Source organism: Melanostigma gelatinosum, assembly GCF_949748355.1.
Source record: "Melanostigma gelatinosum genome assembly, chromosome: 20".
NCBI lineage: Eukaryota > Metazoa > Chordata > Actinopteri > Perciformes > Zoarcidae > Melanostigma > Melanostigma gelatinosum.
In genome coordinates this window covers 21,433,261-21,458,053 of record NC_136653.1, presented here as the reverse complement: position 1 = coordinate 21,458,053, position 24,793 = coordinate 21,433,261, and the positions used below count along the sequence as shown (strand labels likewise).

Genomic DNA, 24,793 nt, shown 5'->3' with positions numbered 1-24,793 from the left:
GGTTAAGTTCAGGCAACAGAAGTACTCGGTTAAGTTCAGGCAACAAAAGTACTCGGTTAAGTTCAGGCAACAAAAGTACTCGGTTAAGTTCAGGCAACAGAAGTACTCGGTTAAGTTTAGGCAACAGAAGTACTCGGTTAAGTTTAGGCAACAGAAGTACTCGGTTAAGTTCAGGCAACAAAAGTACTCGATTAAGTTTAGGCAACAGAAGTACTCGGTTAAGTTTAGGCAACATAAGTACTCGGTTAAGTTTAGGCAACAGAAGTACTCGGTTAAGTTTAGGCAACAGAAGTACTCGGTTAAGTTTAGGCAACAGAAGTACTCGGTTAAGTTTAGGCAACAGAAGTACTCGGTTAAGTTTAGGCAACAGAAGTACTCGGTTAAGTTTAGGCAACAGAAGTACTCGGTTAAGTTTAGGCAACAGAAGTACTTGGTTAAGTTTAGGCAACAGAAGTACTCGGTTAAGTTTAGGCAACAGAAGTACTCGGTTAAGTTTAGGCAACAGAAGTACTTGGTTAAGTTTAGGCAACAGAAGTACTTGGTTGTGTTGAGGAAAAGATTGTGGTTCAGGTGTAATAAGTCAGCCGACGTAATTAAACTACAGTAAAGTAAGTCAACGTTGACGTGGTGTCTTCTGGGACATGAACACCGGCCTCCTGGGTGAAAGTTGCGGTGTTTGTTTGACCCGTCCATCGTCCTCCCTAAGCAGACTTGACAGCCTGGTGTGTTTCACGAAGACACCAAACGGGATGAGACTGCTGCCGATCAACGGGAAGATACGAGAGTAAGTTGAGGCGTCGGTGGTTCTCTCTCTTGTTTCCGACCAACAGGTGGAGCTGCAGCGAGCGGTGCAGGAGTGTTCAGAAACAGACGGAGGTGAGGAGGAGCATGGAGGTGAAGGTGGAGGAGAGGCGGGTCAACGCATCCACCAGCGCCTCCTCAGCATCCTGACACGCCTCCTCCAGGAGGGCGGGGCCTCAGGCGAGGGAGGAGGAGCCTGGGAGGAGAAAGGTCACGCCCACACCGCACTGAACTTCTGAGGAGGTGAAGAGGAGACCGTCAGGAGACTCGTGGGCAGGTCTTCATCCTGGACTCCACTGACCCGCCTGGAGAAAACCTGGAAGTTTGAGCCACCAGAATCCAGATCCAACAGGACTGAGATGGACCAATGTGGATCAGTTTCTGAGTCATATTCAGGATTATTTTGATCACACATTAACTATAATATGTCCGATACGGCTTCTGTAGTTCCAGAGAAGGAAGAGAAAGGACTTGACCTGACCCCCATCCAACACCTTTAGGATGAACTGGATCACAGACCGAGAGCCAGACCAGATCACCAGCATCGGACAAACTGAAACCAGGAGTCTGACATACGTTTGAGTTCAGCTTTGGGAAAATATTCACTAAATATGTTTTGTATCCAAGATTTACAGCTATTTTTGTCCAGGAGGACCAGAGAGGAAACACAAACATCTAGACCAGGACCAGAGAGGACACACAAACATCTAGACCAGGACCAGAGAGGACACACAAACATCTAGACCAGGACCAGAGAGGAAACACAAACATCTAGACCAGGACCAGAGAGGAAACACAAACATCTAGACCAGGACCAGAGAGGAAACACAAACATCTAGACCAGGACCAGAGAGGACACACAAACATCTAGACCAGGACCAGAGAGGAAACACAAACATCTAGACCAGGACCAGAGAGGAAACACAAACATCTAGACCAGGACCAGAGAGGACACACAAACATCTAGACCAGGACCAGAGAGGACACACAAACATCTAGACCAGGACCAGAGAGGAAACACAAACATCTAGACCAGGACCAGAGAGGAAACACAAACATCTAGACCAGGACCAGAGAGGACACACAAACATCTAGACCAGGACCAGAGAGGACACACAAACATCTAGACCAGGACCAGAGAGGAAACACAAACATCTAGACCAGGACCAGAGAGGACACACAAACATCTAGACCAGGACCAGAGAGGACACACAAACATCTAGACCAGGACCAGAGAGGACACACAAACATCTAGACCAGGACCAGAGAGGAAACACAAACATCTAGACCAGGACCAGAGAGGAAACACAAACATCTAGACCAGGACCAGAGAGGAAACACAAACATCTAGACCAGGACCAGAGAGGAAACACAAACATCTAGACCAGGACCAGAGAGGAAACACAAACATCTAGACCAGGACCAGAGAGGAAACACAAACATCTAGACCAGGACCAGAGAGGACACACAAACATCTAGACCAGGACCAGAGAGGAAACACAAACATCTAGACCAGGACCAGAGAGAGTTTCTCTTCTTTAACTCATCCAGTTAGTCTCAGTGAGATTTTAAGAAGAGAGGCTGCAGTTATAAAAACATCTGTGTCCATGAATGTAATAATGTAGTACATGTACTAATCATTGATAATACCACTCAACAAGTACATGAATGACTAATGGCCGTCTTTCTTTAGGCGTTCAGGATTGGGTGCAGTTAGTTTTTTTGAAAGCAGCTCACAAAGCTCACAAAGCCGTCAGTATTTACTGATCGTACTTTTCCTCAGTGTTTTTACCGTCTACGTCTCTTATCTGAATACCTGGTCCAGCACAGTTCACTGGCTCCCTGACAGAGAAGAGCTTGGACTCGTTATTCTGTGAGGAATTTAAACCATGCCATTTATTCTCGCCGTAAAGGTCCTCGTGGTATAAACAGTCTCTGAACTCAGCTGCTGCTCGTTAAGTTTAGTTTTTCCTCGTCAGCGAGGAATGATCTGTTCTCGCTGAGGTTCATGCGTCTCCTGACAGCTGGACGTTAAAGCTACTTCACGACACAGCACAGCCAGAAACAGAGAAAGCAGCGTTTCTGCTTGATAAACACGTTTATCTGAGGGTGAACATGAAGAGATCAACCTAACTCTGGACTGGACGACCCCGAGTAGAAGGAGGCAGCAGGACCTCAGCTCTGTGGGTTTCCCATCGGCAGCAGATCTCCTGCTGCAGATCAGGTTTCAGAGTTTCTGCAGAAACGCAGAAGAAACGTGAGGAAGAGGAAGCAGCAGGAGCCTGAAGGGAGACAACATGTCAGGGAGAACCTAAAGCTAAACCTGGGCGGAGGAGTCTAAATATAAACTGAAGCTTCTATTGACAAAACAAAGAGAAATGTAATCTCCTCTCAGTTTACCACCGCTGAGCCTCAGGCCTGCAGAGGAAACACTGAACACGCTGTTATTCTGTGAACAGGAGATCCAACGTCTTTAACATTAAGTTATCTCTGACATTAAGTGCGTTTCACACAATGGAAACGCAGGAAACGGTGATCTAATGGCATTAAACAGCTGTTTGCATGTAGAATACGTTCAGATTTCTGCAAATCAGGTCGGAACTTGTGCTCAATTTGGACGTAAACTGAGAAAATGAAGCAAACTTTTCCTGACTTCTACTTCAACAACTGAAACACAAGTTGAAGAGACACAAGTGCTCCGTTAGGTTCCAGAGACACAAGTGCTCCGTTAGGTTCCAGAGACACAAGTGCTCCGTTAGGTTTCAGAGACAGTGTGTAGGAGGGTTTATATTTCCAGCTGAAGATGTGGAGTTGGTCTCCCTCTGTGTTCAGCTCTCTTGAACATCGTTCAGAGAGTTTACTTCACACTCACAACTAACTGCTTGTGTAAGTTAAACTGCAGAGTCGTCAGATTACTGGAGCGTGACTGCACAAGAGACGGAGACACACTGTTCCGTTTTATGGAACTCCTGCAGAGCTTCTGTGGATCTGAGAGGAACCCCAGCCTGGCATCGGCCCACGACTACACACATCTACACACATCTACACACATCTACACACATCTACACTCGGAGACGAGAACTAACTCTTGTGATATGAAACACCTCGGGCCGTTCTCCTGAGAAGACTTTAGATCTTCTGGGTATCAGACGCCTCCAGCTGTGAGCTCAGGCTGCGTTTCTCTGCTGCCGACATCTAAAGACGTCGACGGTGGTCAGACATCAACGCGCAGCTGCTTCTACTTTAGGACGCTTATTACGGCAACGGTCGTTTTATCCTCCGTCTCCACGGTGAAGCTCATCGACCTGTCAACTGCTCCTTGGTCGTGCGCCAGCGGGAGCTATATTTATATCAGACCGTCTGTCGGGAACAAGACGAATCTTGAGCAACAGAAGTACTTTGGACAGCGGCCTCCTGGGTGAAGGTCCTCTGTTTGTCCTCAGCGTTACCCAGGAGGAGCTGGAAGACGCTGCTGAGGAGAGGGATGGATTCATTAGTTCAGCCACGTCTAGCCTCGACCACACCTTCCACGTGCAGATGTTGCATGAAGAAAGAGTTGTAACTGAAGGTTGTTATCGAGGTTATTTTGCCGAAACTCAAGCAAGATTGAAAGGAGTATTTTAGAGAGCAGACGCGCAGCTCGGCTCCTCTCAGCGCACTTTAACAGCAGCAGCGCTGCTCAACCGGCCTCACGGATCATCGGCCGTTTGACGGTGGAGACAAACACAGACGAGGTGAAAGGGTCGCTCGGCCGGTGGCGGCGCTCAAAGAGTTTAACGTCAGCTGTCAAAGGAAACACCTGCCGTCACCTCACCGATCCAGGTGTTTGATGCCTTTTTGGGGGTTCAGTCGGGATTTATCTGCCTCGTGGCACAAAATGAGCAGAAAGTGTCCGACGGTGAACTCTCCCTGTGAGATTCAAAGGACTTGTTCCAGTCTGAACTCGTAGCCTTCATGCATGAAGAGACAAGTTCAGCCGCTGAAGCTGGAATTCTTCCTCTTTGTCAAAAGAAAGCTGAAGTTAATGAGATGTTTGTTGCTTTGTGGCAGATTAATCAAAGATGGCTTTGACGTTGTGTGTTTTTAAGTGGAGGTAAATCATGCGGTTGTAAAGGAACTGGAGTATAATGAGAACCAGTTGCAGGGTTGGTTCGGCCTGTCATGGATGTTATTGGTGATGCGATGAGCCACCAGGCTGCCGGTGTAACTCCGACCCTCAGGGTTCATCCACAGAGCTGTCGATCGCTGTGAGGGGGCACATACCTCTTGTTTTAAAGACTCACTGGCTCTCTACATTTGTGATTAGAAAGGTTTTTTCTTTCCCGATACCTGAACTTGAGTATCGGCCGATTCCTCGTACTGATCAGATACCGGCGAGTTAAAAACAAAGACTGTAAGAAGTGGACGTAGTCACCATGACGTCACCCACTGGTTTGTGGACTACGGATTTGAGGCGAGGAAGAGTTTGGCATTTTGATCGTCACCATCTCGCTTTTTGACCGTCGCCATCTTGGTTTTGGGCCTTTACAATCCGTTCTTTGTCGCGCTCTTGAGTTTTGGTCTTCACCATCCCGTCACTATCTTGGTTTTTTGCAACAAGAAGTGACAAGAGAGGGTGGAGCTAAATACAACCAAATGATAGGACATTTTTAGTGGTAGCGACCTGCCAATCAGCGTGTAGCCCCGCCCTAAAGCATCCCCTGCTTCATGGTCTGTGTGACTGTAAATGGACCATAATGTACTAAATGAACATCATGCTGTATTGAAGAAGACTTGAAACTAGAGATTCTCTCATTTCACAACTGGTAATAATCTCAAATGTGACTTCATTGCTGTGGAAATAAAACTTAACTGAAGCCAGTTTGGCCTGAAACAACATGGAAGATTTCCTGGTTTGGAAATCATTGCTGTATTTTTCATCTGCATGTAATTTGTCAACAGCTGTTCTTCATTATCCCCGAGAGGAGAAACCTGCTGGCAGCCACGCCTCCTCCTAAACACACCCATCACTTCAGCTCAGTTCAGCTACAGAGGACACACTGACAGCAGAGCAGGAACCCGTCGAAACAGACAACAGAGTATTTCTACACTGGTATCAGTACTGTGACTGGAACAGAGTAGTTCTACACTGGTATCAGTACTGTGACTGGAACAGAGTAGTTCTACACTGGTATCAGTACTGTGACTAACAGAGTAGTTCTACACTGGTATCAGTACTGTGACTGGAACAGAGTAGTTCTACACTGGTATCAGTACTGTGACTAACAGAGTAGTTCTACACTGGTATCAGTACTGTGACTAACAGAGTAGTTCTACACTGGTATCAGTACTGTGACTGGAACAGAGTAGTTCTACACTGGTATCAGTACTGTGACTGGAACAGAGTAGTTCTACACTGGTATCAGTACTGTGACTGGAACAGAGTAGTTCTACACTGGTATCAGTACTGTGACTGGAACAGAGTAGTTCTACACTGGTATCAGTACTGTGACTGGAACAGAGTAGTTCTACACTGGTATCAGTACTGTGACTGGAACAGAGTAGTTCTACACTGGTATCAGTACTGTGACTGGAACAGAGTAGTTCTACACTGGTATCAGTACTGTGACTGGAACAGAGTAGTTCTACACTGGTATCAGTACTGTGACTGGAACAGAGTAGTTCTACACTGGTATCAGTACTGTGACTGGAACAGAGTATTTCTACACTGGTATCAGTACTGTGACTGGAACAGAGTATTTCTACACTGGTATCAGTACTGTGACTGGAACAGAGTATTTCTACACTGGTATCAGTACTGTGACTGGAACAGAGTAGTTTTACTGAGTGGTATCAGTACTGTGACTGGAACAGAGTATTTTACTGAGTGGTATCAGTACTTTGACTGTAACAGAGTAGTTTTACTGAGTGGTATCAGTACTTTGACTGTAACAGAGTAGTTTTACTGAGTGGTATCAGTACTTTGACTGTAACAGAGTAGTTTTACTGAGTGGTATCAGTACTGTGACTGTAACAGAGTAGTTTTACTGAGTGGTATCAGTACTGTGACTGTAACAGAGTAGTTTTACTGAGTGGTATCAGTACTTTGACTGTAACAGAGTAGTTTTACTGAGTGGTATCAGTACTTTGACTGTAACAGAGTAGTTTTACTGAGTGGTATCAGTACTTTGACTGTAACAGAGTAGTTTTACTGTGTGGTATCAGTACTTTGACTGGAACAGAGTAGTTTTACTGAGTGGTATCAGTACTTTGACTGGAACAGAGTAGTTTTACTGAGTGGTATCAGTACTTTGACTGTAACAGAGTAGTTTTACTGAGTGGTATCAGTACTTTGACTGTAACAGAGTAGTTTTACTGAGTGGTATCAGTACTTTGACTGTAACAGAGTAGTTTTACTGAGTGGTATCAGTACTTTGACTGTAACAGAGTAGTTTTACTGAGTGGTATCAGTACTGTGACTGGAACAGAGTAGTTTTACTGAGTGGTATCAGTACTTTGACTGTAACAGAGTAGTTTTACTGAGTGGTATCAGTACTTTGACTGTAACAGAGTAGTTTTACTGAGTGGTATCAGTACTTTGACTGTAACAGAGTAGTTTTACTGAGTGGTATCAGTACTTTGACTGTAACAGAGTAGTTTTACTGAGTGGTATCAGTACTGTGACTGGAACAGAGTAGTTTTACTGAGTGGTATCAGTACTGTGACTGGAACAGAGTATTTCTACACTGGTATCAGTACTGTGACTGGAACAGAGTAGTTTTACTGAGTGGTATCAGTACTTTGACTGTAACAGAGTAGTTTTACTGAGTGGTATCAGTACTGTGACTGTAACAGAGTAGTTTTACTGAGTGGTATCAGTACTGTGACTGGAACAGAGTAGTTTTACTGAGTGGTATCAGTACTGTGACTGGAACAGAGTAGTTTTACTGAGTGGTATCAGTACTGTGACTGGAACAGAGTATTTCTACACTGGTATCAGTACTGTGACTGGAACAGAGTAGTTTTACTGAGTGGTATCAGTACTTTGACTGTAACAGAGTAGTTTTACTGAGTGGTATCAGTACTGTGACTGTAACAGAGTAGTTTTACTGAGTGGTATCAGTACTGTGACTGGAACAGAGTAGTTTTACTGAGTGGTATCAGTACTGTGACTGGAACAGAGTATTTCTACACTGGTATCAGTACTGTGACTGGAACAGAGTAGTTTTACTGAGTGGTATCAGTACTTTGACTGTAACAGAGTAGTTTTACTGTGTGGTATCAGTACTGTGACTGTAACAGAGTAGTTTTACTGAGTGGTATCAGTACTTTGACTGTAACAGAGTATTTTACTGAGTGGTATCAGTACTTTGACTGTAACAGAGTAGTTTTACTGAGTGGTATCAGTACTGTGACTGGAACAGAGTAGTTTTACTGAGTGGTATCAGTACTTTGACTGTAACAGAGTATTTTACTGTGTGGTATCAGTACTTTGACTGTAACAGAGTATTTTACTGTGTGGTATCAGTACTTTGACTGTAACAGAGTAGTTTTACTGAGTGGTATCAGTACTGTGACTGTAACAGAGTAGTTTTACTGTGTGGTATCAGTACTTTGACTGGAACAGAGTAGTTTTACTGTGTGGTATCAGTACTTTGACTGGAACAGAGTAGTTTTACTGAGTGGTATCAGTACTGTGACTGTAACAGAGTATTTTACTGAGTGGTATCAGTACTTTGACTGTAACAGAGTATTTTACTGAGTGGTATCAGTACTTTGACTGTAACAGAGTATTTTACTGAGTGGTATCAGTACTTTGACTGTAACAGAGTAGTTTTACTGAGTGGTATCAGTACTGTGACTGTAACAGAGTAGTTTTACTGAGTGGTATCAGTACTGTGACTGGAACAGAGTATTTCTACACTGGTATCAGTACTGTGACTGGAACAGAGTATTTCTACACTGGTATCAGTACTGTGACTGGAACAGAGTATTTCTACACTGGTATCAGTACTGTGACTGGAACAGAGTAGTTTTACTGAGTGGTATCAGTACTTTGACTGGAACAGAGTAGTTTTACTGAGTGGTATCAGTACTGTGACTGTAACAGAGTAGTTTTACTGAGTGGTATCAGTACTGTGACTGGAACAGAGTAGTTTTACTGAGTGGTATCAGTACTGTGACTGGAACAGAGTATTTCTACACTGGTATCAGTACTGTGACTGTAACAGAGTATTTCTACACTGGTATCAGTACTGTGACTGTAACAGAGTAGTTTTACTGAGTGGTATCAGTACTGTGACTGGAACAGAGTAGTTTTACTGAGTGGTATCAGTACTTTGACTGTAACAGAGTATTTTACTGTGTGGTATCAGTACTTTGACTGTAACAGAGTATTTTACTGTGTGGTATCAGTACTGTGACTGTAACAGAGTAGTTTTACTGTGTGGTATCAGTACTTTGACTGTAACAGAGTAGTTTTACTGAGTGGTATCAGTACTTTGACTGGAACAGAGTAGTTTTACTGAGTGGCATCAGTACTGTGACTGGAACAGAGTCGTTTTACTGAGTGGTATCAGTACTTTGACTGTAACAGAGTATTTTACTGTGTGGTATCAGTACTTTGACTGTAACAGAGTAGTTTTACTGAGTGGTATCAGTACTGTGACTGTAACAGAGTAGTTTTACTGAGTGGTATCAGTACTGTGACTGTAACAGAGTAGTTTTACTGAGTGGTATCAGTACTTTGACTGTAACAGAGTAGTTTTACTGTGTGGTATCAGTACTTTGACTGTAACAGAGTAGTTTTACTGAGTGGTATCAGTACTGTGACTGTAACAGAGTAGTTTTACTGAGTGGTATCAGTACTGTGACTGTAACAGAGTAGTTTTACTGAGTGGTATCAGTACTTTGACTGTAACAGAGTAGTTTTACTGAGTGGTATCAGTACTGTGACTGTAACAGAGTAGTTTTACTGTGTGGTATCAGTACTGTGACTGTAACAGAGTAGTTGTACTGAGTGGTATCAGTACTTTGACTGTAACAGAGTAGTTTTACTGAGTGGTATCAGTACTGTGACTGTAACAGAGTAGTTTTACTGAGTGGTATCAGTACTGTGACTGTAACAGAGTAGTTTTACTGTGTGGTATCAGTACTTTGACTGTAACAGAGTATTTTACTGAGTGGTATCAGTACTTTGACTGTAACAGAGTATTTTACTGAGTGGTATCAGTACTTTGACTGTAACAGAGTAGTTTTACTGAGTGGTATCAGTACTGTGACTGTAACAGAGTAGTTTTACTGAGTGGTATCAGTACTGTGACTGTAACAGAGTAGTTTTACTGAGTGGTATCAGTACTGTGACTGGAACAGAGTATTTCTACACTGGTATCAGTACTGTGACTGGAACAGAGTATTTCTACACTGGTATCAGTACTGTGACTGGAACAGAGTATTTCTACACTGGTATCAGTACTGTGACTGGAACAGAGTAGTTTTACTGAGTGGTATCAGTACTTTGACTGTAACAGAGTAGTTTTACTGAGTGGTATCAGTACTGTGACTGTAACAGAGTAGTTTTACTGAGTGGTATCAGTACTGTGACTGGAACAGAGTAGTTTTACTGAGTGGTATCAGTACTGTGACTGGAACAGAGTATTTCTACACTGGTATCAATACTGTGACTGTAACAGAGTAGTTTTACTGAGTGGTATCAGTACTGTGACTGGAACAGAGTAGTTTTACTGAGTGGTATCAGTACTTTGACTGTAACAGAGTATTTTACTGTGTGGTATCAGTACTTTGACTGTAACAGAGTATTTTACTGTGTGGTATCAGTACTGTGACTGTAACAGAGTAGTTTTACTGTGTGGTATCAGTACTTTGACTGTAACAGAGTAGTTTTACTGAGTGGTATCAGTACTTTGACTGGAACAGAGTCGTTTTACTGAGTGGTATCAGTACTTTGACTGTAACAGAGTAGTTTTACTGAGTGGTATCAGTACTGTGACTGGAACAGAGTAGTTTTACTGAGTGGTATCAGTACTTTGACTGTAACAGAGTATTTTACTGTGTGGTATCAGTACTTTGACTGTAACAGAGTATTTTACTGTGTGGTATCAGTACTGTGACTGTAACAGAGTAGTTTTACTGTGTGGTATCAGTACTTTGACTGTAACAGAGTAGTTTTACTGAGTGGTATCAGTACTTTGACTGGAACAGAGTCGTTTTACTGAGTGGTATCAGTACTTTGACTGTAACAGAGTATTTTACTGTGTGGTATCAGTACTTTGACTGTAACAGAGTAGTTTTACTGAGTGGTATCAGTACTGTGACTGTAACAGAGTAGTTTTACTGAGTGGTATCAGTACTGTGACTGTAACAGAGTAGTTTTACTGAGTGGTATCAGTACTTTGACTGTAACAGAGTAGTTTTACTGAGTGGTATCAGTACTGTGACTGTAACAGAGTAGTTTTACTGAGTGGTATCAGTACTGTGACTGTAACAGAGTAGTTTTACTGAGTGGTATCAGTACTTTGACTGTAACAGAGTAGTTTTACTGTGTGGTATCAGTACTTTGACTGTAACAGAGTAGTTTTACTGAGTGGTATCAGTACTGTGACTGTAACAGAGTAGTTTTACTGAGTGGTATCAGTACTGTGACTGTAACAGAGTAGTTTTACTGAGTGGTATCAGTACTTTGACTGTAACAGAGTAGTTTTACTGAGTGGTATCAGTACTGTGACTGTAACAGAGTAGTTTTACTGTGTGGTATCAGTACTGTGACTGTAACAGAGTAGTTGTACTGAGTGGTATCAGTACTTTGACTGTAACAGAGTAGTTTTACTGAGTGGTATCAGTACTGTGACTGTAACAGAGTAGTTTTACTGAGTGGTATCAGTACTGTGACTGTAACAGAGTAGTTTTACTGTGTGGTATCAGTACTTTGACTGTAACAGAGTAGTTTTACTGAGTGGTATCAGTACTGTGACTGTAACAGAGTAGTTTTACTGAGTGGTATCAGTACTTTGACTGTAACAGAGTAGTTTTACTGAGTGGTATCAGTACTGTGACTGTAACAGAGTAGTTTTACTGAGTGGTATCAGTACTTTGACTGTAACAGAGTATTTTACTGTGTGGTATCAGTACTTTGACTGTAACAGAGTAGTTTTACTGAGTGGTATCAGTACTTTGACTGTAACAGAGTAGTTTTACTGAGTGGTATCAGTACTGTGACTGTAACAGAGTAGTTTTACTGAGTGGTATCAGTACTGTGACTGTAACAGAGTAGTTTTACTGAGTGGTATCAGTACTTTGACTGTAACAGAGTAGTTTTACTGAGTGGTATCAGTACTTTGACTGTAACAGAGTAGTTTTACTGAGTGGTATCAGTACTTTGACTGTAACAGAGTAGTTTTACTGAGTGGTATCAGTACTTTGACTGTAACAGAGTATTTTACTGAGTGGTATCAGTACTTTGACTGTAACAGAGTAGTTTTACTGAGTGGTATCAGTACTGTGACTGTAACAGAGTAGTTTTACTGAGTGGTATCAGTACTTTGACTGTAACAGAGTAGTTTTACTGAGTGGTATCAGTACTTTGACTGTAACAGAGTAGTTTTACTGAGTGGTATCAGTACTTTGACTGTAACAGAGTAGTTTTACTGAGTGGTATCAGTACTTTGACTGTAACAGAGTAGTTTTACTGAGTGGTATCAGTACTTTGACTGTAACAGAGTAGTTTTACTGAGTGGTATCAGTACTTTGACTGTAACAGAGTAGTTTTACTGAGTGGTATCAGTACTTTGACTGTAACAGAGTATTTTACTGAGTGGTATCAGTACTTTGACTGTAACAGAGTAGTTTTACTGAGTGGTATCAGTACTTTGACTGTAACAGAGTATTTTACTGAGTGGTATCAGTACTTTGACTGTAACAGAGTAGTTTTACTGAGTGGTATCAGTACTGTGACTGTAACAGAGTATTTTACTGAGTGGTATCAGTACTTTGACTGTAACAGAGTAGTTTTACTGTGTGGTATCAGTACTTCGTTCACCAGCTCCTCTTGATAACGAACAGAACAGTGTGATGTTATTTTATTATTTTTAAATAGAGAAAGTAGTCCCAGTGAATTCTGTCAGCAGGTTCTTTCCTCCGAGTTCTCATTAAACTCAGACTGTGTAATTAATTGATGCTGGAGTTCGGTTGAACTGCTTCAGTTCAATTAAAGAAGACGAGATAAAAACGGCCCGTTGCTTCTGTTCTTTAGAAACTCATTTCACACGTCGTTAAGTCTGAACCGGGAGCAATAAACTCGTTTATTAAACACGTTTAAAGGTGAGAACCCTCCGACAGTCACACGTCCTCCTCCAGCTCATCGCTTGCTTTCTTTCTCCGTCATGACAAACTCAAACAGAAGAGTTCACGCTCTCCTCCGGCATCTGAAATACATTTACTCTCATTACTCTGTTTCTACGCTGACGACTTATGAAAAGTTACTCCTCGTCTTTCCTACAAAAGTCCAGAAACTCGTGTCTTTTCAAAATAAACGTCCGTCTTCACAGGAACAGATTGTGAAATATTTAGTCAGGCTTAATAAAAGACGGCGAGTATTTGAGACATGAAGCTTAGATTTGAGATTGAAGATGTCACACAGCAGCTCAGCGTGTCTGAGCAGGATGACATCATCTTTAAAAAACTTGAACATGTGATCCGTTTCCTGCCATCTGGCTTCAGTTGTTTCTCTGATCACAGAGCAGCAGACTTCAAAGACGAGCTGCAGCCTGCAGGAGGCTCAGCGATGGAGGACAGAGGTGTGTGTGTGTGTTACCTGTACAGATGAGCATTTACAGACGAGGTATGCAGAAGAAAAAGTAAGCAGGAAGAATGAACTGTACTATAATACAGTACTGTGAATGTATTGCTAATATACCGTAAATACACTGGAACCGTGGATGGACAGGTCGGTGAGTAGGTCGATCGTTGGTGGGTCAGTAGGTGAGATGGTCGGTCGGTCGGTCGGTCGATCGTTGGTGGGTCAGTAGGTGAGATGGTTATTTGAATATGTGACGGGCTTGTTTCATTGGTGGAATATGGACTCAAAGAAAGAATCCAACGCAAACTTGTAGCTTTTGATCAAAATGTAAAAGCCGCGGTTTAAGGCGGAGCATTGTGCAGTTCAATTACGCAATCCAGTTCAAATGTTTCCATCAGAGGTTTCCAGCAGAGAACCAGCAGAGATCTCTCTGACACAATCAAACCTCCCGCCTGAGACAGAGGCTGTGATGTCTGGTGGTGAACTGCAGCATTTGAGTGACTTTGTAACAGACGGAGACTTTAAACTCTCACATAACAAGTCTGGTTTGTTTGGTTCTGATAGAGTTCAAATGAGGCGGCGGACACTCACTTTGTTGTCACTTTAAGAACCAACACCAACACCTGAGAACAGCTGCAGCAGGAACCATGATGGAACCACATGTTCTCCTCTGCAGCAGCTTCTCTCCCACTGAACAAACCTCAAGAGACGAATCAACACAAGGAGCCGCACGAGTAATGAAGAGCGTCTCCATTCTGCAGAGGAAACACCGCGAATACCTCAGGGAAACATGCAAACATCTCAAGATGTGTTTGAATGAGTTCTGTTTCTGCTTTGATTCACAGAGAGAAGGCGAGACGAAGTCAATCGATGCCTTTAATCCATCTTACAACAGGTTCAGCCTCAGACCAACGCCACGGGGAGGACCACTGCAGCAGCAGAACCACAGTGGACTACAGGGAGCTGACCAGCAGAACCACAGTGGACTACAGGGAGCTGACCAGCAGAACCACAGCGGACTACAGGGAGCTGACCAGCAGAACCACAGTGGACTACAGGGAGCTGACCAGCAGAACCACAGCGGACTACAGGGAGCTGACCAGCAGAACCACAGTGGACTACTGGGAGCTGACCAGCAGGGGAGATGCTTTACATCACCCGACCGCAACAGCAGAGAAGCTGCTGTGTTTTAATCAGGCGGAAACATCCGGTTCTTGAAGTGAAGCCAAAGCTTCATGTGTTGAAGCTGCATTCTCTCGAGTGTCCTCTGGTTGTGTAGAAGTCTGCAGAGTCGACATATTAAATGACTGTTAAAGAAGCTTGACAACAGTTCAGTCAAACATAAAGAGCGAGAGGAGGCGTTTTAAAGGAACAGGGATTTCTCTCTTTGTCCTCGGCTGACAGTTCATCTTTTGTGCTCTTGTTTGCTTTGTTCCCGTCTGCATAAACAGACAGAGGACAGAGGGAGTAAAAGAAGAGGATGAATCACTTCAGACCCGGGGGGACGGCTACATGGATAGAAGGAGGAAAGTCACGGCCTGGAGGAAGGACCGAACCGCCTCAGAAGCAGCAGATCGGCACAGCGAGGAAAAACCTGCACGGCCGCCGGGACCCGCTCAGACCACCTCGGACCTGCTTCTGGGTCAGGACAGCAGAGGACACGCAAGAGGCCTCCTGTGGTCTCGTTCATGCGTTTACTGGGCCTCCTGTTAGTGGCACACTATGTTACAGCATGTTGAAGTGTAGTCGGGCAGACCAGACTCTTTGTGCTCCTTTTGCTTCTTCGTGGTTTATTTGCATTTCTTCGTGGTAGTGTTACGTCCAGTCCAAGGCTCCCAGTAGGCCTGTTCAGTTACCCGTACATACATAATACCAACATGCCAAGTACCTATCACCTACTGGGGGGGGGGGGGATCCCTGACCACAGCTGTGGTTTCTGGTGCTAGAAAAGTAAAAAAGTGTTAAATAACAGCAGAACTAAAAAGCTGAAGACAGACAAAGAGAGGGCAGGCTGGGGGGGGGCGGGGGGAGGATGAAAGAGAGACGGTAACTGCTCCACATCACAGGACACCAGGAATGAGACGAAACAAGAGACACTTCTTCACCGTCTGCTGTTAAACACGACAAGCTGTTTGTGTTGAACGCACATCTGCCGCCACGTCAGTCTGAGCGACATCTTCTCCGTCCGCACGCATCAATGTGGACCAACCATCAATACCACACATCCCCACGCACACAGGAGGGATAGATCACAGTAACGCCTCCAATCTGTGCAATGAAACACCAAACCTGTTTCAAGTGAGAGGCCTCTAACAGTTCCACAAACGCTCTGTACCAACTCGAGAGGTGAGCACGAGTCCCTCTGTGTGAAGAGCAGCTCTCTCACGTTAAAGGAGTTACTGAGCCGCTCCACCTCCTCACAACTCCACTCACATTCACTCACATTCAGCTTTAAAGGGCTCAACCTTTGGAGGACAGGACATCTGTGACCACCAAGCCTCAGGAAGACACACACACACACACTAAAACACACACTAAAACACACACACTAAAACACACACACACACACTAAAACACACTAAAACACACACACTAAAACACACACACTAAAAAACACACACTAAAACACACACACACACGCACTAAAACACGCACACACTAAAACACACACGCACGCGCACACACACTAAAACACACACAACTCTGACTCTGCTGGTTTCGGTCCCACAGAAACAAAAGAGTCTTTGTTTTGGATCTGGACTGGATGCTCCGACTCCCCACACGAGGATTCAGGAATCAGGCAATGAAAGAAAAGAAGGAGGCGTGAGTCGAGACAGATCCCACAGTTGATGAATCAACCCGCTCACCAGCTGCAACAGAACCACCAGAGACCAGAGACTCAGGAGGAGTGAGTCCTCATCATGGTTCTAGAGCACCGCTGCTTCAGTCTCTCACTGGTTCAATGACGCTCGATGCGTTTTGACCGAGCTGAAGTTAAACCTTCAAAACAACAAGTCCGTCGACAAGAAGCGGACGTCTCTCGTTGGTTTGTGGACGTTTTGAACTCAGGTTCGGCAATTTGGTCGTCGCCATCTTTGTTTTTTTATCAACCAGTGAACAGGAAGTGACGTAGAGACGAGACCTGTCAATCAGCGTGTAGCCCCGCCCTAAAGCATCCCCTGCTTTATGGTCTGTGTGACTCTAAATGGTCCATAATGTACTAAATGAACATCATGCTGTATTGAAGAAGACTTGAAACTAGAGATTGAGACATAAACTCATGTTTACAATGTTTACTGAGGGAATAAATCAAGAGACCATAGAATTACAGGGATTTATAGGAAATTATTGGTAAATAATGGGAATAAAATGGAAATAACGGGTCGCCTTTCACCATCTTTTCAGCAGAAAGAAACAAAGGTTCTGAAAGAAAATCATAAACTATGCATGAGATGTAAAGGTTGATGGCGGACGCACTTCCTCCTGCGCGGTGATACGGTGGGCGGGTTTATTTCGGTAAAGAGAAAATAGTTCCCGGTACTTTTGATTTTGGGGTGAACTGTCCCTTTAAAGTCCATTCAAACTCAGTTTAGTTTAGTTTCTCCACCTCTAAGAGCCTCTTAACACGGAGAGGTTTCTGTCACACACACTGCTCCAGACTGTCAGCTGATACGTATACAGAGTGTGTGTGTGTGTGTGTGTGTGTGTGTCGGACCTTTCAGATGGGAGTCGTGGGATCGAGCCAGATGCTTCACACTGTTGATATCCAGAGAGTGAAAATGATGAAACACCTGACAGCTAGCGGTGACATCACCTGCAGGGAATCTGACACACACACACAGGAATTCCTCAGCCTCCCATAGCTCAGGGTTGAGTTTCCTGACCGGGGGGGGGAACAAAATGCATTGTGGGAAACAGACTTCACACGGAGAAGTCTTGAGGAGAGAAACGTCCGACATGAATAAAGTGCTTCAGGGATGAAGTACAGGAAGTCGTCATCACTCGTGTCTTCCACTAACAGCCAATCAGATTCCTCCATTTGGATTATTACAGAAAATAAACAGACGTTTCTGTGTCGGGACGAGGAGACGACACGAGGAGTGTGTGTGTGTGTGTATATATATACATATATATATATATATATATATATATATACATATATATATATATATATATATATATATATACATATATATATATATATATATATATACATATATATACATATATATATATATATATATATATATATATACATATATATATATATATATATATATACATATATATACATATATATATATATATATATATATAGGATCAGGCTTTTCTCTCTCTCTCACACACACGATGGGAATAATGTAAACTAACGCATGGTCGACTGGACATATCTGTGTGTGTGTGTGTGTGTGTGTGTGTGGCAGCTATCTAAACAGCCTGGAGAACACACAGGTACAATGAATGAGAACAAGCAGAAGGAAAGAACTTCCTCACTTCAATTTCACAATTTATCCACAGAACTTCAAGATATAAATATAATTGTACATTTCTTAACAACAAAGAAGCAAGAGCTGCATGAACACTGCATCAACAGGTAAAGGTTTGTTGTAGAATACAGAAGTCCTCTCGATATCAAGGTTTATTTGAGTGTCTGTGTTTCTAAGAGGTGGAGAACTCGTTCTGAAGTCAAAGGTTTGTTGACAGAACATGAGGAGCTGCTGAATGAAGGAACTAAACCTGCAGTGAAACAATGTATTATCATATCAGAACAAACCTCTGATGACTCACGTCAAACAAACAGAGGAAAGAAAACCCAAAGTGTGTCACTTCCTGTCTGAACCCCCCCCCCCCCGTGACTTCATACGACATTTTGGAAAATCTTCAGCATCTCAATTAGACGAGAGGATTCAGACCGATAAAGACACACTTTAGACTCAATCCTTTAAATGAGGAGCTTAGAGGAAGTCTGTTAATTACACGGCGCGTGCCTCAGGCCTCGTCCAGACAGCCCGTGACCTTAGTGACCTTCAGCATCAGCTCCTCCTTCCTGTGCTCCGTCCCCATGACAACTCCTCGTTCCTTCAGCCAGGACAGCAGAGTGGAAGAGTTCACCCTCGACAACTGAGAGACAAAGAGAGAGAGGAAGAGAGATGAAGAGAGAGAGAGGACAGAGAGAGGACAGAGAGAGGACAGAGAGAGGAAGAGAGAGAGGACAGAGAGAGAGGACAGAGAGAGGAAGAGAGAGAGAGGACAGAGAGAGAGGACAGAGAGAGGAAGAGAGAGAGAGGACAGAGAGAGGAAGAGAGAGAGGACAGAGAGAGGAAGAGAGAGAGAGGACAGAGAGAGGAAGAGAGAGAGGACAGAGAGATGAAGAGAGAGAGAGGACAGAGAGAGGACAGAGAGAGGACAGAGAGAGAGGACAGAGAGAGAGGACAGAGAGAGGAAGAGAGAGAGAGGACAGAGAGAGGAAGAGAGAGAGGACAGAGAGAGGACAGAGAGAGAGGACAGAGAGATGACAGAGAGAGGAAGAGAGAGAGAGGACAGAGAGAGAGGACAGAGAGAGTAAGAGAGAGAGAGGAAGAGAGAGAGGACAGAGAGATGACAGAGAGAGGAAGAGAGAGAGAGGACAGAGAGAGAGGACAGAGAGAGTAAGAGAGAGAGAGGAAGAGAGAGAGGACAGAGAGAGGGGACAGAGAGAGGACAGAGAGGAAGAGAGAGAGGACAGAGAGAGAGGACAGAGAGATGAAGAGAGAGAGGACAGAGATGAAGAGAGAGAGAGAGACAGAGAGATGAAGAGAGAGAGAGGACAGAGAGAGGGGACAGAGAGAGGACAGAGAGAGAGGACAGAGAGAGGGGACAGAGAGAGGACAGAGAGGAAGAGAGAGAGGACAGAGAGAGGACAGAGAGAGGAAGAGAGAGAGAGGAAGAGAGAGAGGACAGAGAGAGGGGACAGAGAGAGGACAGAGAGGAAGAGAGAGAGAGGACAGAGAGAGAGGACAGAGAGAGGACAGAGAGAGAGGACAGAGAGAGGAAGAGAGAGAGAGGACAGAGAGAGAGGACAGAGAGAGGAAGAGAGAGAGGACAGAGAGAGGACAGAGAGAGAGGACAGAGAGATGACAGAGAGAGGAAGAGAGAGAGAGGACAGAGAGAGAGGACAGAGAGAGTAAGAGAGAGAGAGGAAGAGAGAGGACAGAGAGAGGGGACAGAGAGAGGACAGAGAGAGGGGACAGAGAGAGGACAGAGAGAGGACAGAGAGAGGACAGAGAGAGGACAGAGAGAGAGGACAGAGATGAAGAGAGAGAGAGAGGACAGAGAGAGTAAGAGAGAGAGAGGAAGAGAGAGAGGACAGAGAGAGGACAGAGAGGAAGAGAGAGAGGACAGAGAGAGGACAGAGAGATGAAGAGAGAGAGGACAGAGATGAAGAGAGAGAGAGAGACAGAGAGATGAAGAGAGAGAGAGGACAGAGAGAGAGGACAGAGAGAGGGGACAGAGAGAGGACAGAGAGGAAGAGAGAGAGGACAGAGAGAGAGGACAGAGAGAGGACAGAGAGATGAAGAGAGAGAGAGAGACAGAGACAGAGACAGAGAGACAGAGACAGAGACAGAGAGACAGAGAGAGGAAGAGAGAGAGAGACAGACAGAGACAGAGAGACAGAGACAGAGAGAGAGACAGAGACAGAGAGAGAGAGAGAGACAGAGACAGAGAGAGAGACAGAGACAGAGACAGAGACAGAGAGAGAGACAGAGAGGAAGAGAGAGAGAGGAAGAGAGAGAGACAGAAAGAGAGCGATAAAGACAGAGACAGAGAGAGAGACAGAGACAGAGAGAGAGGACAGACAGAGAGAGAGAGGCACAAGGAGATGAAGCCCTGAGAGGACAGTGAGAGAGCTGAAGTCTGTCGTCCTAGAGAGCGTTTCAGCTTTTGTTCCTTTGTGAACGTTGATAGTTGTGCCGCCGCTGATCACGCCGCTCGCTGATCGCTCCACTAACAGCTGCTAGTAAAGACAGCGAGGTCAGCAACACCTGTAGTCAGGTCTCCGTGTCAGTTAACCTGGCAGTCGATCGGTAGTCGAGGCTGTTGTTCCGGGGAAAGGGTCACGTGATCGGGGAAGGACACGTCGTGACTGCTGACAACCGATCAAGTAGCGAACGCAGGCGTCTACGTCATCGTTTTTCGTAAGTATAGCTGTGAACGCTGAAATGTGTCTGTGGGAGTAAAACCCAACGCTCCTGCAAACACATCAGACGGGGAGGAGAATACATGCTACATGCTACATGCTAATACCGCGGACATGCAGATGAATGTGGCGAGAAGGTGAGAAACAAGACAGAAGAACAAGAGTGAAGAGAAGAGAGCCTAAACCCACAAACGTGAAGGAGGTGATCGTTTAGATTATAAACCGTTGACTACATCCCGTCTTGTATTCTCTTCTGTGTTTGCTAGTTGGTTTAAAGTTGGATCTGACATTTAAACATTCACATTTAACAAGAATATCTGATAATGAGTGGAGGGAAATGAGTTCAGCAGACTTTAAACACAAGTAGAGAGTCTGTCTGCAGCAGCTCACCTATAAAACGGTTTTGTCTGGCGAGGAACAATTTGTCCAGAAGGAGACGCTGTGTAAATAACCGTCAACGAGTCGCTGATGTGTTGTTCTTGAGGAGTTGCAGGGCGCAGCTGTAAAACTGATGAATGATGTTCTAAAGTGCTGAGCTCCCGGTGGCGCTCCGCCTCCTGCTGACCATCCATCACCGTAACGTCCTCTCAGAGGATGTTTGTAAGGAAACCGACAGAACCGTGTGTGTGTGAGCTCTTCATCGCGCTACCTCACTCTCATACATCACGTGATGTATGCGGCCTCTTCTAAAGCATGTTTATGAGGAAGCACCTACAGTAAGAGTGGACACACTGGAAATCCATCACTTCTTAAGTCTCTTCTTTTACATTACGCACCAGATTTCTCTCTTCTCAAGGTCCAGACGTACTCAAAGAACAACACACTCGACAGCACCGCGTCTCCAGGACGCTGCAATGACACCACAGCACAAGCAGGGCAGCGGCGCCGCCTCTGGTTGTATAGAAGTCTATGAGAACATGACTACTTCTCAATCTCCAGTTTCAAGTCTTCTTCAATACAGCATGATGTTCATTCAGTAACTTAGCTCCACCCTCTCTTGTCATATCTGGTTGAAAAAAAAGAAAAAGACGGCGACGGCCAAATACTAAGTCTGCTTCCAGAAACAGCCGACGGTGCAGTTATACATCTCAGACATGGAAGTCCACAAAGAAATAATGATGAAAACTTTGTCAACTCTCACAATGACATCAACACAAAAAGTAAAATTTCTTGATAATTCGTTTTGTCCAGTTTGTCCTGAAGGTGGCGCCAGAGGAAAACTCAAATGACCAAAGTTACCAAATAAAACAAATAACCAGGCCCGCACGTCTCAGACTTCACCAAGTAAGAGTTGTGAGGAAGAAGAGGAAGGAACAACAGACACAGGAAGATAAGGAAGAAGTTCAGTGCGGCTCCTGACCTGGTTGCTTCTGGCCATTTGCTCCACGTCTCGTATCGATGATCTGGGTTTCTTCGGCTTTGACTCCTCAAACACAACTCTCTGAAACACAACACGGGGAAGTCAGGAAACAAGGAGTTAAACTTACACTCACACCATGTTTGTCAACACCATCGATTAGTTGATAGAATGGAGTTTCTCCACAAAGAATCACAAAAGCACCATTTTAAATCTTGTGTTTAACAGACGTGTTCAGTTTATTGGAAATAAGTCTTTCAGCAAAACAAAATCACAAAAAAGGACCAAATAACTATCGAGATCTTAGTCGTTAGAACAAGAGCTCGACTTCAGTTTCCATTTCAAGGCTGACTTTAAATAAAGAAGTCAGCCGCGGACAGTAACTCAGTGAACTGTGGGGGTCAGACCACCGACAGTGAGGAGCTGCTGGTAGAAGTTAAACATGATTCTACATTATGAACAGCAAGAAAGTGATTGAGCCAACCTACTGACTCGCCTCACCCGTCTGCTGGAGGAGTCTTTGAAGGAGCTGTCAGAAGGTGGAGGACGTTTGTTGGAGCTGTCAGAAGGTGGAGGACGTTTGTTGGAGCTGTCAGAAGGTGGAGGACGTTTGTTGGAGGCATTTGTGTCAGAGCTGGACTTCACGCTGGTCTTGGGTTTGGTGGTCTCCGGCTGTGGAGCCAGGAGGAACCCGGGTCTGGACTTGGACACAGGACTGAGGCCGGCGATGCGTTTGAGTCCGATGTGACCCGCTGGCTGAGGAGCAGCTTTAGGACGACGGTTGAACGGAGGAGGAAGCGTGAGGGACGCGACCGACAGAGAAGAAACAGACGAAGAAGCGGTGGTGGAGGTCTTCATCCTGAAGGCAGGTAGGGTCACCCTCCCCCTCTCCTCCCCTCCTCCAATCAGCTGCTCCCTCTGCTTCTGGAGTCTCAGCACGGACACGTTGATGTGTCGCAACGGACGCTTGTTCTTGAAGATGGGAACCAGTTTGGGAGCAAAGATTGGAGGAGGAGGAAGAGGAGGGAGGACACAGGAGGAGGAGGAGAGGGATGAAGCTGTCTGGAAGAGAGAGGAGAAGGAGGATGATGATGATGATGAAGGGTCTCCTCTGCAGCCTTGACTTTGTGTCAGACTGTTACCCAGAAGCCCCTGGGCTCCGTCCTGCTGGGTGAAAGGGGTCCAGGCCGGAGGCTGAGACCCAAAATAGGGCTTCACGGGTCGGGGAGGAGGAAGAGGAGGAAGCTGGGTGAGGACCGGCCTGATGGAGGAGGAGGAGGAGGTGCTCAAGTTGATCTGCTCACCACCAAACACCTGAGGAGGAAGAGGAGAAAGAAGAAGACAATGTAACATAAAGAAGCAGAAAATGAAGACACACATACATGAATTGCAGGTCGAAGAAGACGTGAATTAAAATACTAAATCTACTTTGTAGACGTTTCTATGAGGAAGGAAAAGCTTCCGTTTGTATGCAAGAACCTAAAACCTGAAATAACATCATAGGAGGATGTGAAGACACTTCATCTGCAGAAACACACGACTTTAGTTTGTTCTCGTCTCCTCCACATGAACACCAGGAATATCTGAGTTGCTCTGGATCAAGCTGAGTCGATGAAACACACTTGAGAATAACGACTCAACACATTTATTACAACGAATAACTGATATTGTGCTTTTTTACCTAAAACGCTCCCTCTGACCAGCAGAAGATGTGTTAAAGTATTATTTCTTGTTAATAAGGTTTACGCTGCATGGAGAGTTCACTGAAGTGCTTCCTCACGTGATGAATGAGGTTCAGAGGAACATTTCTTTTAAAGTGAGCTGTGGACAACAGGAGACACACATCTGTGTTATGAGAACGAGCTCCTCCTCCTCCTCCTCCTCCTCCTCCTCCTCCTCATACAGAAAGAGTCCGTGTGAAGCATTTTACAAGGTGGGAAACGATCCAACAGTCTCTTTTCCTCTCCTCCACCACACGCTCAGGTTGAATGAGATGCCTGTACGGCTGTTACCTCTCACAGGAGCTACTGCTCCGCCACCGCCTCCATCTGTTCAGTACTCGTACCTGCAGCGCCGCAGCGCCGCTCAGCCCGACCGCGTGGTGACGGGCTCTGCCGGTCAGTCGAGCGGGGAAGCCGCACACGGCGTGGAGTCTCTCCCCGACGTCGGACAGGAAGGAGCCCAGCGCCGCCTGCAGGTCGACCCGAGGGCAGCGCTGCACCGGCTGCAGGCGGACGCAGCTCAGAGGGTACCTGCTCGTGTTAAAGGAAGGTTCTGAGCTCAGAGGGTACCTGCTCGGGTTAAAGGAAGGTTCTGAGCTCAGAGGGTACCTGCTCGGGTTAAAGGAAGGTTCTGAGCTCAGAGGGTACCTGCTCGGGTTAAAGGAAGGTTCTGAGCTCAGAGGGTACCTGCTCGGGTTAAAGGAAGGTTCTGAGCTCAGAGGGTACCTGCTCGGGTTAAAGGAAGGTTCTGAGCTCAGAGGGTACCTGCTCGGGTTAAAGGAAGGTTCTGAGCTCAGAGGGTACCTGCTCGGGTTAAAGGAAGGTTCTGAGCTCAGAGGGTACTGCTCGGGTTAAAGGAAGGTTCTGAGCTCAGAGGGTACTGCTCGGGTTAAAGGAACGTTCTGCTCTCTGCTGGTTCTGGTTGTGATAACGGTGCAGCGTTG

General features: G+C 45.0%; 2 protein-coding genes across 6 annotated transcripts in view; one reads left to right on the top strand and one right to left on the bottom strand.

The window, feature by feature from the left end:
• Nucleotides 1-15,470, top strand: part of dipk1c (divergent protein kinase domain 1C) — a 38,298-nt gene extending 22,828 nt beyond the window's left edge. For all 3 annotated transcript variants that reach the window (XM_079291609.1, XM_079291608.1, XM_079291610.1), the window contains exons 10-11: nt 831-876; nt 14,490-15,470. In XM_079291609.1, the coding sequence (XP_079147735.1) occupies nt 831-876; nt 14,490-14,812 (369 nt within the window). In that variant the 3' untranslated portion in view covers nt 14,813-15,470. The remainder of the gene's footprint in view (nt 1-830; nt 877-14,489) is intronic.
• cUnh18orf63 (chromosome Un C18orf63 homolog) overlaps nt 1-24,793 on the bottom strand; it is a 35,647-nt gene that overhangs the window by 4,510 nt on the left and 6,344 nt on the right. For 2 of the 3 annotated variants that reach the window (XM_079291607.1, XM_079291606.1), the window contains exons 11-14: nt 24,194-24,380; nt 22,630-23,442; nt 22,132-22,212; nt 18,191-18,715 (exon numbers count right to left, since the gene is read on the bottom strand). In XM_079291607.1, the coding sequence (XP_079147733.1) occupies nt 18,584-18,715; nt 22,132-22,212; nt 22,630-23,442; nt 24,194-24,380 (1,213 nt within the window). In that variant the 3' untranslated portion in view covers nt 18,191-18,583. Of the gene's footprint in view, nt 1-17,309; nt 17,420-18,190; nt 18,716-22,131; nt 22,213-22,629; nt 23,443-24,193; nt 24,381-24,793 lie in introns of those variants that run through there. The other variant, XR_013772902.1, reaches the window with a different exon arrangement.